The 16,007-nt window shown below is 41.1% G+C and overlaps 1 protein-coding gene across 2 annotated transcripts in view; it reads right to left on the bottom strand.

Moving 5' to 3' along the window:
- The window catches only part of XRN2 (5'-3' exoribonuclease 2), a 100,434-nt gene that overhangs the window by 54,361 nt on the left and 30,066 nt on the right, over positions 1-16,007 (bottom strand). For both annotated transcript variants that reach the window (XM_061587991.1, XM_061587992.1), the window contains exons 9-17: positions 15,554-15,711; positions 14,860-14,934; positions 11,283-11,416; positions 9,885-9,942; positions 9,695-9,802; positions 8,878-8,922; positions 6,550-6,681; positions 4,802-4,920; positions 3,724-3,859 (exon numbers count right to left, since the gene is read on the bottom strand). In XM_061587991.1, coding sequence (XP_061443975.1) covers positions 3,724-3,859; positions 4,802-4,920; positions 6,550-6,681; positions 8,878-8,922; positions 9,695-9,802; positions 9,885-9,942; positions 11,283-11,416; positions 14,860-14,934; positions 15,554-15,711 — 965 coding nt within the window. The remainder of the gene's footprint in view (positions 1-3,723; positions 3,860-4,801; positions 4,921-6,549; positions 6,682-8,877; positions 8,923-9,694; positions 9,803-9,884; positions 9,943-11,282; positions 11,417-14,859; positions 14,935-15,553; positions 15,712-16,007) is intronic.

Raw genomic sequence — 16,007 nt, 5'->3', positions numbered from 1 at the left:
TGACCACTGGATTGGGCTGATGGGAGTTGTAGTTCAAAAAAGTAACTTTTCCAAGCTCTGTACGTAACACCAGCATACTGACGACACTTTGACCTAAAACTCCTAATGATTGTTTCCTATAGATGTTACATGCTTTATAAACAACAAGGAAAACTTCTAACAAGGAAAAAAGGGGGGAAACAGAAGAAGCCAATGTGGCTTCACAAAAAGCTTAGAGATGACCTGAAAACAAAAAAGGACACATACAGTAAGTGGAAAGAAGGCCAGACCACAAAGGAAGAGTACAGACAGGTATCACGGAATTGCAGGGATGGTGTCAAGAAGGCTAAAGCTGAGAATGAGCTGAGGTTATAGCGAGGGATGCTAAAAGCAACAAAAAAGCTTTCTTCAGTTATGTCCATAGTAAAAGACAGAGAAAAGAAACAGTGGCACAGCTACTCAATGAGGATGGCAAAATGATAACAGATGACAAAGGCAGAATTGCTCAATTCCTACTTTGGCTCAGTCTTCTCCCAAAAAAGGATCTGTGACCCTCCTGGGAAACATGAGGTAGAAGGGGCAGGATTGGAGCTTGAGATTGATAGACAAATGTCAAGGAATACCTAATCACTTTGAACAAGTTCAAATCAGCAGGGCCAGATAAACTGCATCCTAGAGTATTGAAGGAACTGGCTGAAGAACTCTCAGAACTGCTGTCCATTATCTTTGCGAAATCATGGAGGACTGGCGAAGTGCCGGATGACTGGAGGAGAGCTAATGTTGTCCCTATCTTCAAAAAAGGGAAAAAGGAGGAACCGGGGAACAACAGACCTGTCAGCCTAACATCAATCCCTGGAAAAACTCTGGAGCAACTTATAAAGCAGTCAGTCTGTAAGCACCTTGAAAACAATGCAGTGATTACTTGGAGCCAACATGGATTTATGAAGAATAAATCCTGCCAAACTAATCCTATCTCATTTTTTGACCAGGTATCCTCCCTTGTAGACTGTGGGAATGCTGTGGACATAATATACCTCGACTTCAGCAAAGCTTTTGACAAAGTGCTCCATGATATTCTGATTAGCAAGCTAGCTAAATGTGGGCTGGATGGAACAACTATCAGGCGGATCCATAGTTGGCTCCAGAATCATACTCAAAGAGTGCTTATCAATGGATCCTTCTCAAACTGGGCGGAAGTAACAAGTGGGGTACCACAGGGCTCTGTCCTGGGCCCCGTGCTCTTCAACATTTTTATTAACGGATGAGGAGGTACAGAGCATGCTCATCAAATTTGCAGATGATACAAGATTGGGGGGCATAGCTAATACCGTGGAAGACAGAAACAAAATTCAAAGGGACCTTGATAGGCTGGAGCATTGGGCTGAAAACAACAGAATGAAATTCAACAGGGATAAATGCAAAGTTCTACACTTAGGAAAAAGAAACCAAATGCACAGTTATAAGATGGGGGATACTTGGCTCAGCAATACGACATGTGAGAAGGATCTTGGAATTGTCATTGAACACAAGCTGAATATGAGCCAACAGTGTGATGTGGCTGCAAAAAAGGCAAATGCTATTTTAGGCTGCATTAACAAAAGTATAGTTTCCAAATCGCATGAAGCATTAGTTCCCCTCTATTCAGCACTGGTTAGACCTCATCTTGAATACTGCATCCAGTTCTGGTCTCTGCACTTCAAGAAGGATGCAGACAAACCGGAACAGGTTCAGAGGAGGGCAACAAGGATGATCAGAAAGAAAGCCCTATGAGGAGAGACTGAAAGAACTGGGCATGTTTAGCCTGGAGAAGAAAAGACTGAGGGGAGATATGATAGCACTCTTCAAGTACATGAAAGGTTGTCACATAGAGGAGGGCTGGGATCTCTTCTCGATCGTCCTAGAGTGCAGGACACAGAATAATGGGCTCAAGCTGCAGGAAGCCAGATTTCGACTGGACATCAGGAAAAACCTCCTAACTGTTAGAGCCATACGACAATGGAATCAATTACCTAGAGAGGTGGTGGGCTCTCTGACACTGGAGGCATTCAAGAGGCAGCTGGACAGCCATCTGTTGGGAATACTTTTGATTTGGATTCCTGCATTGCACAGGGGGTTGGACTTGATGGCCTTATAGGCCTCTTCCAACTCTACTATTCTATGATGTTAAATAGCATTGGCAACAGGATTGTGCCTTGCTGCACACCACAGCATAAAGATCGTTGGGCCAAGACAGAATCCCCCAATGCTATTCTCTGGAAATGGCCTTACAGGAATTGAGCCACTGTAAAACAGTGCCCCCAATACTCATCCAACAGAGCCATCCAGGAGGATACCATGGTCAATGGTATCAAAAGCAGCAGAAAGATCAAGAAACAGAAGAAATGAATTCTCCCTGTCCCACTCTCAATATAGGTCACCCATCAAGGTGATCAAGGCTCATTCAGTCTCCAAACCACACCTGAGCCCAGACTGAAATGGATCCAGATTGTCTGTATCCTCCAGGAACTTCTGCAAACTGCTCCACCACCACTCTCTCCACTACCTTGTCCAAAAAAGGGGTATCTGTGACTGGGTGGTAGTTATTACGAACCACACGGTTCAGGGTGGGCTTCTTCAGGAGTGGACACACTACTGGTGGTTTAAGGGCAGCAGATTCCACTCCATCATGTAGAGACACGTTCACCACACCCTGGACCGACTCACTCAGACACACACACAAACACTGACTGGCTTTCACTAGCCATGATAGACAGGGGTCAAGAAAACAAGAAGCCGGTCACTTCATTGCAAGTGTTCTGTCCACATCATCTGGGCACATAAACTGAAATCAATCCCATAAAAGGCTCAGCTGGACTTGCAAAAACTGCTGTGTCTAAGGCACTACAGAGCTCAGGAATTTTATCCTCAAAGTGTCGTGCAAATTGCTCACAGTTTGCTACCAAGTCTTCAAGAGAACCATCAACCAATGTTGGTACAGTTAGCCTCCGGACCACCCGAAAAAACTCTGCTGGACAGCACATTGAGGATGCAATGCTAGCAACAAAGTAATTCTTCGCTGCCTTCACTGCCATTTGGTAGGCAGAATTGTGTGGCCTAACAAGTGTTTGGTCAGCTTTCAAGTGAGTTTTCCACCATCTGCACTCCAGTCATCTCCCAGCCTTCTTCATTGCCCACAACTCTTCAGATTAAGTTACAGAAAATATTTTAATTACAGTCCAATATGTTCTGACTGTTACAGCAGTTAGTATACATGCTTATTCAAAAAATATAAAAATTCTAAAATGGAAAAGCTGATTGAAATAAATGAGTTAGTTTGGTCTCATTTTGATTTAAATCACATTTATTTAAAGTCAGTCTATCCTCCTTGGACCATAATTCAAGAAAAAGTAATATTTTCTTCTAACTAAAAATCATTATCTCATTTAGGATGCTATAATACATATACTATCAGACTTTAATAGTATCTCAAGGGGTACACGGTTTTGCAAATTTGGAGCCAGTGAGATTTTCTAGGAGCCAGATAGTTGGAAAACCCTATATCCTGGCCTCTCTAGCAACCCAGGTACCAATCTCAAAATTTTAGGCACCCTGGGTTTTGTGGCACCCCTAATTATGCCAGTGTTGTTCCTCATTAAGTCCCTTGGTAGGCAAGTGAACAAAGTTTATTGAAATGTCTGACTATTGACAATAAATTATCAATTTTGAGAAAAACAAATTCAAAGTAACTTAAAAGATAGTCAGTACCTGATAATAGTATTGGAGAACCCAACAAAGACCTTCCACATAAGACTGTACAACTTTACAGCGAAAGTTTTTATCAGAGACATCAACATCAAATTTGTTCTTGTAATAGCGCTGTTTCCAGCCAGCTTCCCATAACCTATACAACAATTCAAGTTTTGTTAATGTTTGGCATAATATGAATTCACATAATGTACAATTCAAACTTGAAAATTGTTTTAACACCAGAGTAAATGGTATAAAAGCAACTTTAATCAAACTTCTATGTTGACTCCAGAAAACTCTGAGTAATATAATCCCCTTTCTCATCCTTTTCCTCAGTCCCCTTCCTATTAGCCAAACACAGGAGTGGATATAAGGACAGTGACTGGGATCCAAGGGGCTTCTAATAGCATTCTGTGCGTACAGAGGGACTTTTCAGGTCCCCTCTTCCTACTATAGCATCTTGCATTCTTTCTTTCCTAGAGGTTCACTGAGACCCTTCTGGTGAGGCATAGAAGAGTTTCAGCTGAAAGAGAAATCCCTCTTTCCCCAGTGTGCATAAGTGTACACACAGAGACAGACATGTGTGAAAAGCTTTTTTGGGTTTTAGGTACCAATCCTTGCTCAGCCATGTAGCTTGGGTGTGGGAGTGGGGGAAAGAGCTTAACTCATCATCTCTCGGCCTAAGCTACCTCACAGTTTTGTTGGGAGTATAAATTGCAACGGTGTGCTTTTTGGAGAAAACAGTGGAGGGCTAAGTTGTGCAGCTTTAAGAACTAAACAGTTTCATTTATGCTGCAGAACCATGAGGCTAAGCTGAATATTGAACCTCTAGCCAATCTGGTGCCGAGTCTCACCAGGGAGTAGCAGCTTTTAGGATGAAAACCTGCATGCATACTAATAGAGACACTTAAAATTTAACAGCTATAGCCTGCACATCTCACTGGAATTTACTGAGCATCCCAACCCTCCACATTAATTATTGATGGATAAAAAGATCATGGAAAAGCATTAGAAGGAGCTACAGACAGAGGGTAAACAGTATTAATGAGGCGACATCCCTTTTGACAATTTGCTAACAAAGTACCAAATGCATCACCTGATATTATCTTCGGGCTCAGGTTCACTGTCACTGTCCTCAGTTTTTCGCTTAACTCCTCCTGCTGGGGATGGTGAACCATCAGAGGTGCAACTCGTATTAGGAGAAGCTAAAGGAGTCTGGGAATGCAGTTACCATGCAGACAGGAAACATGTCTCATTACACTTATAAAATTAATGCTTTTTTCCATAAAGAAAAACAAAAAAGAACCATCTATTTTATTTATGTACACAAGCTGGGATCCAAAAGAATCATGTACAAGCTACTTTCATGCACCCAACGTTGCTTTGAGCTAATATTTCTCAAAGAGTAGCCTTTCATGTCATGTAACAAGTCACTGGGGATTTTCAAAATCAGATCATGATATGGCAGGGAAAGGGAGTTGTGCTTAAAGGAACAGGGAAAATATCCCACTAGAGCTTCTGCTTTCCTAACTTTAAATATTTAATGACTACTTTATGGGCTACTATTTTGTTCATATTGTGTATCAGAGCTGTGCACCAGATTCAGAGAAGGCCAGAGCCAAATCAGGCCTATCTGAAGGTTCTCAGGCCTCAGGCGAGTTGGGTTCAGACAGCCACGGATCACTACAGTTTGGGTTGGATAACCCAGAGCAATCTGTGGTTGTCAGAGGATGGGGCATCAGGCAAGAAGGAGAGCCAGGCAGAGCAGGAAAACCTCATGAAAAGGCCAAGACCTTCTGGGAGAAGGTAGGCCCAACTTCCTTCCTTCTTGCTATCTCCTCCCCCAGATTGATCCCTTGGCAACTCTGCATGATGCGGATGATGCTCTGCAAGCATCCTTTAGGAAAGCTATTTGTGGAGCATCACCCACTCAGGATTGCCCTCTCTAATGATCAGCTGGTTCAATGGATGCGTCGATTCTACAGGGTGCTGTGATGGTTTCCCCTCCATCAATGCCTCCGCAGAAGCATTGATTTGAGGAGGGGAGAGGCATCACAGCACCCTGGAGAATTGACCCGTCTTGGTTGAGTGGGGGGAACAGGAGACACAAAGTATCCTTCCCCCATCCCTCTCCTGGTTATATGTTTAATAGGGGTTTTAAAACTCTAATTAAACATTAGCCCTGCCCCCAAACTTATTCAGGACTGGATCTCAGGCAGGTGGGGGAGCTGTGCACAGCCCTAGTATCGAATGAAATCATAATGTTTGGAGTGCGTATATACATTGCTTTAACTTCAGGTTCACACTGGAAATTCATGCTGGAAGATGAGCACAATCATGGCTCCATCCACATCAAGCACATTCCCTTGTATATGGAACTTGTGGGGGAGGTGCATTTCAAGAGTTCATTCATTCATTAAATTTCTATCCCAACCTTCTTCCCAAAGGAACCCAGGGTGGCAAACATCAAAATGTTAAAGCAATACAATTTAAAATAAAAGCATTTTAAAAACATTTACAAATATGTGTATACACACAAAATAGGGAGACAAAGGCAATTTCTGGGCTCATCCTGGGTTCAACCTTCAGAGCCAAGGAAGCAAGCATAAAATTAGAAAGGGGGAATGGGGGAAGAAGAGGGGACCACACCACTCTGGGCTCCTTGGAAGAATGGTGAGGAAAATGTAAATAAATGATGTTTTTGGCACTTTGAAATAATGAATATTAACAGTGGAAAGTTACCAAAAACAGAAGCCATACTTGATGCTCTATGGAATTTTCTATAAACTCACATATTCATGCCTTTTTCCTATGCTTGTAACAAAGTTTAGATCATTCACTTACGGTCTGTCTGTCTTGCATTCTCATTTCAAAGGCCGCATGTCTTGGATTATTAATGGGTTGATGACTTGATCTATTTCCCCTCCCCAAAGGTTGTGGGGTGAACTGTCCACCAGGCATAGAATGCTGCTCCCTCTAGGTGAGCAGACATACATCATCAGAAATATTTATCACCAATTTCCAGAGCAAGAAAAAAAAAGGAGTTCTGGTATGCAAATATTACCCAACTGAGGCTGCAATCCTAATCACACAAACCTAGGATAAGTCCTATGGAACCCAATAGGATTTACTTCTGAATAATAATAACAAGTAGCGATATATCCAATACTTCCACTTATTTTACTGGCTTTGTTGCCATTTGTCACAGGCTGCATTCCCAAGGGCAATATTCTACTAACCTGGCTTGTCAACAGAAGGATTACCACCAGTGCAACAGGACTTCTCCCCCTCCCCCTGTGTGCACCCTACACCCTCCCCAAATCTGCTCCAGAGAGTTGGAGGAACCCCTAGAACAGATTTAGGGGGCATGCAGAGGGAGAAGGGGGGAGTTCCATTGCACAAATAGAAATCTTTGTGCTAGCGGAAGTACTTAGCGCAACCCCAGTACTTAATCAGGAAGGTAACAGTACAATCCTAAGCATCTTTACTCAGAAATGTTTTATTGACATCAGTGGGACTTACTCCATTGTAAGTGTACTTCAGATTGCAATCTTGCTATCCTAGAAATAGCATTCAGAGGTTTACCCAAGATAAACATGCCTAGACAAAAACCTCAACACATCTTGGGCACCACCCATCCAAATGAAGTTAAATGCTTTAAAAATGACATTCATTTCAATTGAAGACATTTAAGTAATGAATTTTCATGCATGTATTTCATGCACATTCTGGAAGAGCAAAGGATTCCTGAGACAGCCTGCCACTTGAGGGGATCTTTCAAAAGACACATTTGTTCCTCTGCTCTGTTAATGATCTGAGCTCACATTCGGTGTATCTATGAATCTATTACTCCTAGGAAATACCAACTGTGTCAAAGAGCTTAAGCACTGGTGGGGGTTCAGGTAGTCTCAGTTCCTAGATCAGTCTCTGGAGAATAGAGTAGCTCTGAGAATAAGTTGGCCATCCTTGTTTTACAGGACAAAATGAAATCTTGACTTCAGAAAGTCAGCTGGCATTTCTTTAAAAACATAAGCTTAACATGGTATTAAGAGTTTATTAAATTGCTTTACTGAAAATTAAACTCTTAATCCAGACACTCCATGAAGAGATACATCATCTGCACTCACTTTGCTGACATAGCCACTCTCACTGAGTTATTAGTCCTGTTAAATTATTAATGACATTAAGTCATAAAGATAAATTTTTCTAGTAAATTCTGAGAAGTTTCAGCTGCCCTTAATCCAAGTGGCATATGCAAGTAAGGTGGTGGAGTTAAAGTGGAAGTATCAGGATGGCAGGAAGACAACTGGCAAATCTATAATAAACGCTACACTTAGAGGATCCCCACCCACCTTCCTCGGCAGCAGTGGGAAAACATGATGAAAACATTTATCAACTGTTGTATGGCAAGCTACAAAAAGAGCTTGTTTAGTGAGGGAGTGTAAAAATGGCACAGAATTATCTATTTTATATTAAATCTGTAAGGTTGCAATCCTATGCACACTTGTTTGGTGGTAAGCCTTATTTAACTCAGTGGGATTTACGTCTGAAAAAACATGCATAAGATTATGCTCTATGCCTCAAAATTAGCCAGGAACCTATACCTAAGGAACCTATAGCGCAGGCATTCATGTGTCCAAGCAACACTCCATGCTGCTTGAAAAGACACTTTTCAAATTGAAACAAATTCCAGAAGCAGCATTTAAGATTTGCTCAGAGAAAAAAAAGTCAAAGATCCTATGGAGGCAGACAAACTCTTGGACATGTAAGTAATTGTTCTTTGGAGTCTGGATTCATGCTCTATAGCTAGGATCCAAAGAACTGTTTGGCTGGTTCCATGTGCCCAAGGAAGCAATGGTAATGTTTCTCAAACAAGAGCATCCTATATCATATATCCAAGAGAAGCTACAAGAATAGTTAGTGAGTTAGGATAGGTTGGGAATTCCAATTCAGAGAAAAACAAGTCAGAAATTCCACTGGACAGTGCAAGCAATGGGGTAACTGCAGCAGTTCTTTGGAACCTAGCCTAGAAAAAACAGCTACAACATTTTTTATTTCTTTTATTTCCAGCCCACATTTTAATGCAGAAGGATCCAGAAGGCAGCTTACATAAATAAATAAATAATCAGGATGCTACTAGAAGAAGAAAACAGGTCTGGAAGCATTATTTACCTTCATTCTTTTTCTTTTCTCCTTCTGCCTTCTTTTGAAGTTTTCCTAATATCAAGAATGAAGATATTAGAAAAACTGTGTGGCATAAAAATTACATGGAAAAAATATAATACTTCAAAAACATTTTTGGCCAATACTTGGAAAATAAAATGCTCAGATTATTCATACTTGCCATACCCTTTTTGCAGAGCTACCTATTTCCAGCTATGAAGAATGCTGCTATTCTAAACTAAACTGGAATTCAACTAAAATATCCATAAAGATGTTTAGCATCTATTTACATTTACCAGAACTTTTTCAAGCCGGATGCCAAGCAAGAAAAAAAAGAGGGCAAGGAATGGGGAAAATGTTGCTGAAGTTGTAGTCTGCAGTTTGTATGACAGCAGCCATTGGTCCTTTGTCCTAGCATGCTTTACTAAAATATTCTGCCCAGCAACATCTATTTCTCTTTTTGCATCTTTTGCTTACATTGAAATAGAAGCAGCATTCTGTTCAACTCAAAAATCTACACACTTTGTTATTATTGTTGGTTTTAATGAAGTTATTGTTTGTTGTGCTATCCCTAAAACATTTAATGGACTTGCCTCATAAAACAGTTGGATTAAACTAGCACCAATTAACACAGAGAGACATTGACAACTTACAGAGACAAACTAGCCTCTAAGGACTCTGGTTAAAATATTATTTTTTAAAATTTATTGTATACTGGAGTAACAAATATCAAGATAATAATCACACTCGCTGTTTACATTATTGCAATTAAAATATTATCTATAAAACACAGATGCAAAATGAAATATCACAAGAACCCTTTTACCTCATCATCTTTACGCTTCTTAAAAATACTGTCTTCAACTTCTCCAACAGATAACATGATCATCTGCACTCTTTGCAAGTTGACATAGCCATTTTCTGTAAGGTATCCCTGTAAATTGTAAAATAGAACTGTAACTATCTTTCCTCCTCCTAAAGAGATTAAATGTGTGTGTGTGTGTGCGATGACTTACCCCAGTTTTGTGCACAACGTTTTTATATATGTTCACTAAACGATCAATTGCGCCTTCCCTGCAAAACAAAAATAAAACTATTTATGTCTTTTCCAAGAACGTTGTACACAAAGTCTGAACTAGCATTTAACAACTAATCTGTGAACGGGTGCTGATCTCATTGACTGCCTCCTACCATTCCTTCCAATCACGGAGATTGCTGGCAAGTAGGAAAACCCCTAAAACTCTTTCCCTCAGTGATTCAGAGAATCCCACCCTTACTCTCCTGGGCAAGTAGCACAGGTCCCACCAGAAAATAAGAACTGAACAGCTGATTTTAATTTGGCAGCAGCCTGTTTCATTACATTTGTTATAATTATGTTATGGCAAGCTAGAAGTGACAGGGATCTGTAAAAACCTCTAAATTTAATTTTAGTACAAAGTGCTTTTGATCGCCTGTACTCTTAAGGCAAAAACAAACAACCACCCACATGTATTACAGGGCAGTTTGCTACTAAATTAGGGGTAAATGAGCTCAGATCCATGGCAGACAGTAATCAAAGGCTCAAGGCGGCTAGATGTAATACAGTAGGGCCCCGCTTCTCGGTACCCCGCTTCTCGCCATTCTGCTAATACGACGCCAGTGGGGCGATCAGCTGGAGGGGGGGCTACAGCTGATCTCCTCCTCTTCTGGCATGATCAGACTCCCATGCCCCATCTGATTGCACAGGAGGAGGGGAAGATCAGCTGTAGTGCGCTACAGCTAATCTTCTCCTGCTCAGGGCAATCATACTCCTGCACTCCAGCTGATCGCGCCGGAGGAGGGGAAGATCAGCTTGTAGAGCGCTACAGCTGATCTCCTCCTCTTCTGGCGCGATCATGCTCCTGCGCTGGATCTGATCGCGCCGAAGGAGGGGAAGATCGGGGGTCTGGAACCTAACCTGCCATATGAGTGGGGGCCTACTGTATGCAGAATAAATATAAGCAACACAAAGTAATTACGTATGTGAAGTCATGCATTTCAAAATGTCTCAGATCCAACAGATCTTGATACTGTAACCAGCTGTAGTTTATTGGATTTGGAACAACCAAAATCTTATTAAGGCCAATACCTAAAATCACCACACAGTTAAATGCTGTACACCAAAGAGGGCTTTAGGCTTGTCTTTTTCAAATATAACCCCCTCTATGCCACATGGCAAACTGTTTTTGAAGTTCAGGGAACTTTCAAAACAAGATTAGGTTATGACAATAGGAAAAATTGCACTGGACATGCCCCAACCCTTGAGACACCTAAAACGTGATCTGGATTGGGTCAATGTTTATAATTTGTTATCTTCAATACATAACAATTACTGTATAACCATCCTTGGGTTCACCACATCAAGTAATTTTGCATATAATGCTGTTTTTCCATACCTGATCTCTAAAGAGGGTAAGTGAGGAAGAAAGTCATTTCCCACAAAGAAACACATGAAAACCCAGTCATCGATACTTCTTTCAACATCAAAAGTGAAAGGCAAACTGGCCATCGTTAGCTCTCTTTCCAAATACTAGAATCATTTAAAAGAGGAGACACAAAGGTAACACATTTTTGCAGATGCTAATAGAAATATTTATTTATTTATAGGTATTTATTTGGGGGTATATTTATGGGTATTTATTTATACATAAGTTTCTACGCTACTAAATAAAAAAAATTCTCAAAACGGTGCATATAAACTTGCCTAATATGCATCAGTTCCATGATAGGGTGCTGCTATGCTAAATGCCCCATTCTTGTGGATGCCAAATGGATGTCAAAAGAGATAGCAATCCTTTTCCAGGAGATCTCAAAGAACATGCAGGGATGTATGGAGAAAGGCAGACCTTCAAGTAGGCTGGCTCCAAGTTGCTTAGGACTTTATATGAACCTTCAGTGTTGTGGCACCTACCCTTTGGAATTCACTTCCCTGAAATATCAGACAGATGCCATCTGTGTGGTCTTTTTGCCACCTGTTGAAGACCTTCCTCTTTCAACAAGCCTTTTAAGTAGAGACATTTATTTATTTATTTATTTATTAAATTTATATCCCGCCCCATAGCCGAAGCTCTCTGGGCGGTTCACAACAGATAAACATCCAATATACAATTAAAACATATCTGTGTTGGAATTATTTTTAGATTTTTTAAAAGATGTTTTAAATATTTATTTTTAGAGATCTTTTTGGTTTTGTGATGTTTTAAAGATATTTTTGGTGTTTTTGTTTGCTGTCCTGGGCTATAAATTAAATAAATATACACTAACACCTTAAATATGGCCAAGTAGCATATTGGCAGCCAGTGCAGATTTTTCAGCAATGGTGTCACATGATGTAAATAACCAGCTTTGGTCAACATCTGAGCTGCTTGGTTCTACACCAGCTGCAGCTTCCAAACAAGCCTTAAGGACAGCCCCACAAAGAACATGTTGCAGTAATCCAGTTGCGAGGTTACCAATGCCTAGACCACCATGGCTAAGGTATTTGGGACCAGAAACTGCCACAGCTACCAAGCGAAGATGGTAAAGAGCACTCCTAGCCCCTGAGGCTACCTGAGCCTCAAGAAACAAAGATGGATCAAGAAACAATGCTAGACTGTAGATCTGCTCCTTCAGAGGCACAATCCCCTTTGGAACAGGCACCTGGCCATCTCCCAGACATGGGACCCACTCACCCATCAAATATTCTTCTTGCCAGGATTCAAGCTCAATTTATTGGTCATTATCCAGTCCATCTAATCACACATCAACAATCCACTCAAATTATCTACATTATGGGACCCAAACAGACATGGACAGATACTGACACTAAACAACTGAATATTCATACTTAACACTCACACTCAGATAGGGGTGGGATGGACCAATCCCACATAGCAGGCTCTCAATAGAGGTGGGTGCAACTTCTCTCCCTTTCTCAACAACCAAGCAGTGACGCTTCACCTATCCCCCCTACTAAAACAAGCAAAGTTACTGTAATTATTAGCACCTCATACCATTTGCTTCCTTTGCCTAGTAGAAGTACATTTGATCAGGTGGAAAATGCCTCTCTTTTTCCACTAAGCAAGTGCAATCTGTCTCTCTCACAGAATTAAGGGAAAATTCTAGCACAGTTTATGGGGAAACACTGTTCCCCATAACCTGGAATCCCTGCAGGGATCTTCCTGGAAATTAAACAGTGTCCCCATTTCCTCCAAGCACATTACAGACTTCTTCCCCAAAAAATCCAGTCCTGGTTTTTGCAAATTCCCATCCAGCAGCTTTGGAAAACTAAAATATTTCCCTTCCCCATACTCTCTAACTGATTTGCTTGGGACAAGCTTTTTGTTCTTTGCAGCCATCCTGACAAAGGGCTTCATTTGTGCAGGAGCACAGCTCAGCAAGCATTTGTTTCAACACCTCTTATGCATTGCAAAAAACAAAAAAAAGAGGAAATATATCTTAAAAGATGAGACAAAATTAGATACGCCAATTTATATGTACAGATGCAAATTTATAAATAATCACTATAATTTAAATAGAAATATAATGCAACATATAGTTAGAATCCTTTTTCATGGCAATGAATCTTTCTGCAGGCTCAGCTGAGAATTCTTAGTTAAGTATTGGTCACCTTGTGGTGCCATCCCCCAGGGTGCTGCTCTTTTTCCATCCCAAATAGTATTATAAACAAGAAGGCTGGAGAATAATTTTATACATCAAAACTGGGCACCGAATCAATAGAAGTCAAATTGGAAAGTGGTACTTAGCATTCAGAAGGTATGCTTCCCCCACCTACTTTATACAGTGTCCTATCACTCTAGGTACTAGAAGGTCTAGGTAGCATATAAATCCATTTGAATTTGTCAAATTCCCTTCCTTTGGACTCCCCGATCTGCCTCTTCACTCTGGAGCCTGCCTTCTGCCTGGAAGTCTTGTCCTTCTCCGTCTCTTTGCCCTACCTTCCCTTCTCTCCTGTTAAGAACTTCTCTTTCTTTCCCCTCATCCCTTGCCTGGTTGCTTGACTCCAAACAATGACACTTTTCTCCCACCTTGTACTCACTGTCTTTCCTCCTCTTGTCTTTCCTCTCTTTTTGAGTGTCTCAGGACCTTTTGAAGTGCTCAGCATCTCCTGACCCATCTCCTGACCCCTCCTTCCCAGTCAGCCAGCCAACAAACGTGACACCCAGTAATGATATCAGACAGGGCTCCCGATGTTCATGGCTATCCCAACCCAGTACCTGCTGTAGCTGGGCAGGAAAGAAACATGGTGGCAAACCCTGGAATTTTGCTCCAGACAGCCTTTCAAATAGGGGACTGTCCAGGATAAAGTAAAGTAAAGGCTACCCTAAGATCAGGGCTAACAAGGCTAGGAACATGATCTTTCCATGGCACAAAATAAATCTATCCAAGTTTTTTCTTCTTTCCCTGCAGCAGTTCACTTCACAAACCAGTTCATCTTTTTTGTTCCTTTATCAGCCTCCGGAGGACAAGATGAGGGGAGTCTGCTATAAAACCTCTGTTTTTGTTTTTTTCCTTTCTGAGATAGAAAGAGGTGTGTGTGAAAGAAGTGCCAACTGCAAAGAAGACAGCGAGGGCTGGGAACAGAGAAAGACCTGCAGACAAGACTCACGGGAGAAGCATGAGACAAATGCATATATGGTGGCAGGAACAAAGCTGACTAACAGAAGTAAAGAGATGTTTGAAAATGCCAACTTAGTCAGAGGAATGAGCAATGAACAGGGCAGGATTAAACACAAGACAAAGCAGCAGCAGCCTGTTTTCCAGCCATTTTTAATAGGGAAAATACTACTAGTAGTCAATAAAAACCAAAGGGCAAGACTCATGGCTTCTCCCGGCTCATTGCCAGAATTCAATTCTTGGTTGCCATGACAACTTGTGCATATTTGCTTGGAAATAAGTCCCACTGTCTCTAATGGGCCTTGGGACTCAATGCATAGGACTGCAATAGCTCCAATACACCCTAATATTACTTACTTCTCTCAAAACACATAAGCGAATAAAGATAAATTCCTGTTCCGAACCAGGAGGACAATCTGCAAATTGATCGTGCTACAAAAAGAGAGAAAAATGATATATTATTCACTTTAGAGTAGCTTCTTTCACAGCACAGTCCTGGGCGTGTTTACTCAGAAGTAAGCCCTGCTAAGTTCACTAAGTCCATCTCTCTAGTAAGGTGTGTTTAGGAATGGAGCTCCAGCAATAAATATTAGTGAAATGAATTTTAAAGCAAAATCCTAAGAAGTAAGCCCCACTGTGTTCAACAGGGCTAACTCCCAGGTAAGTGTTTTGAGACTATAGCCTAATCCTGCAGTGTTGGCTTTGATCTGCAATCCCCTTTCCATCTTTGCTCCACAACATTTATATGTAATTTGGCATTTTTATTGAATTAATTTGCCCTTCCCCACTATCTAAAGTCCCATAATTTATTAGGATCTTGAAAACCTTACTTCAACACCACATTTTCTTCCTTTGCAAACTGTTCGGAATGGTTCTCAGTATGTCCCTGCTGCCACCCTGTGATGTTTGGCTCAGAAACAGCAATTACTCAAGGCTACATGATGACTTCAGATTCTTTCTTAGCCATGAACGGGGATCTCCCACATTGAAACTTATCACTTTTTTCCTTTTGGCTCTCATGAAAGGGAGTCAAGTAAACTGTTCAACCTACCTCCCCTTGTTTTTCTTTTGGAAAACCTTGACAGTCCTTAACTTCATGTCCAAACTGGTTGCAAAGACCACATGGCTTAGGTTTGTTAGGCTTAAATTCTTCTCTGATTATAGTAAAATTTGGTTCATGTGTAGCTAATCCCAACATAATGAGGTCAGCTATAAAAGAAATGAAGCAAAACTCAAATATTAGTGGCTGACTTATAGATGATCTTCCAAACTTTGGAAGATTGTGAACAAGCCATAGCCTTGTCAGTTCCACCAGCCTTCCTCTTGCACACTTTGGTTACAGCTAAATAGGATACAGAGGAAAACCGGTGTTTGTGTGTGTGTGGGGTGCACACATATATGTGAGTGTGAAAGAGAAATTAAAAGCCTCACACCATGCATGGGGGTTAATACAGAAAACACAGGCAAATAACGTATTAGAATCATTAAACACACTGGGTCAGATC

This window comes from Rhineura floridana, chromosome 1 (assembly GCF_030035675.1).
Source record: "Rhineura floridana isolate rRhiFlo1 chromosome 1, rRhiFlo1.hap2, whole genome shotgun sequence".
Lineage (NCBI taxonomy): Eukaryota > Metazoa > Chordata > Lepidosauria > Squamata > Rhineuridae > Rhineura > Rhineura floridana.
The sequence above is the reverse complement of the archived record's forward strand: the minus strand, read 5'-3'. Positions and strand labels throughout refer to the sequence as shown.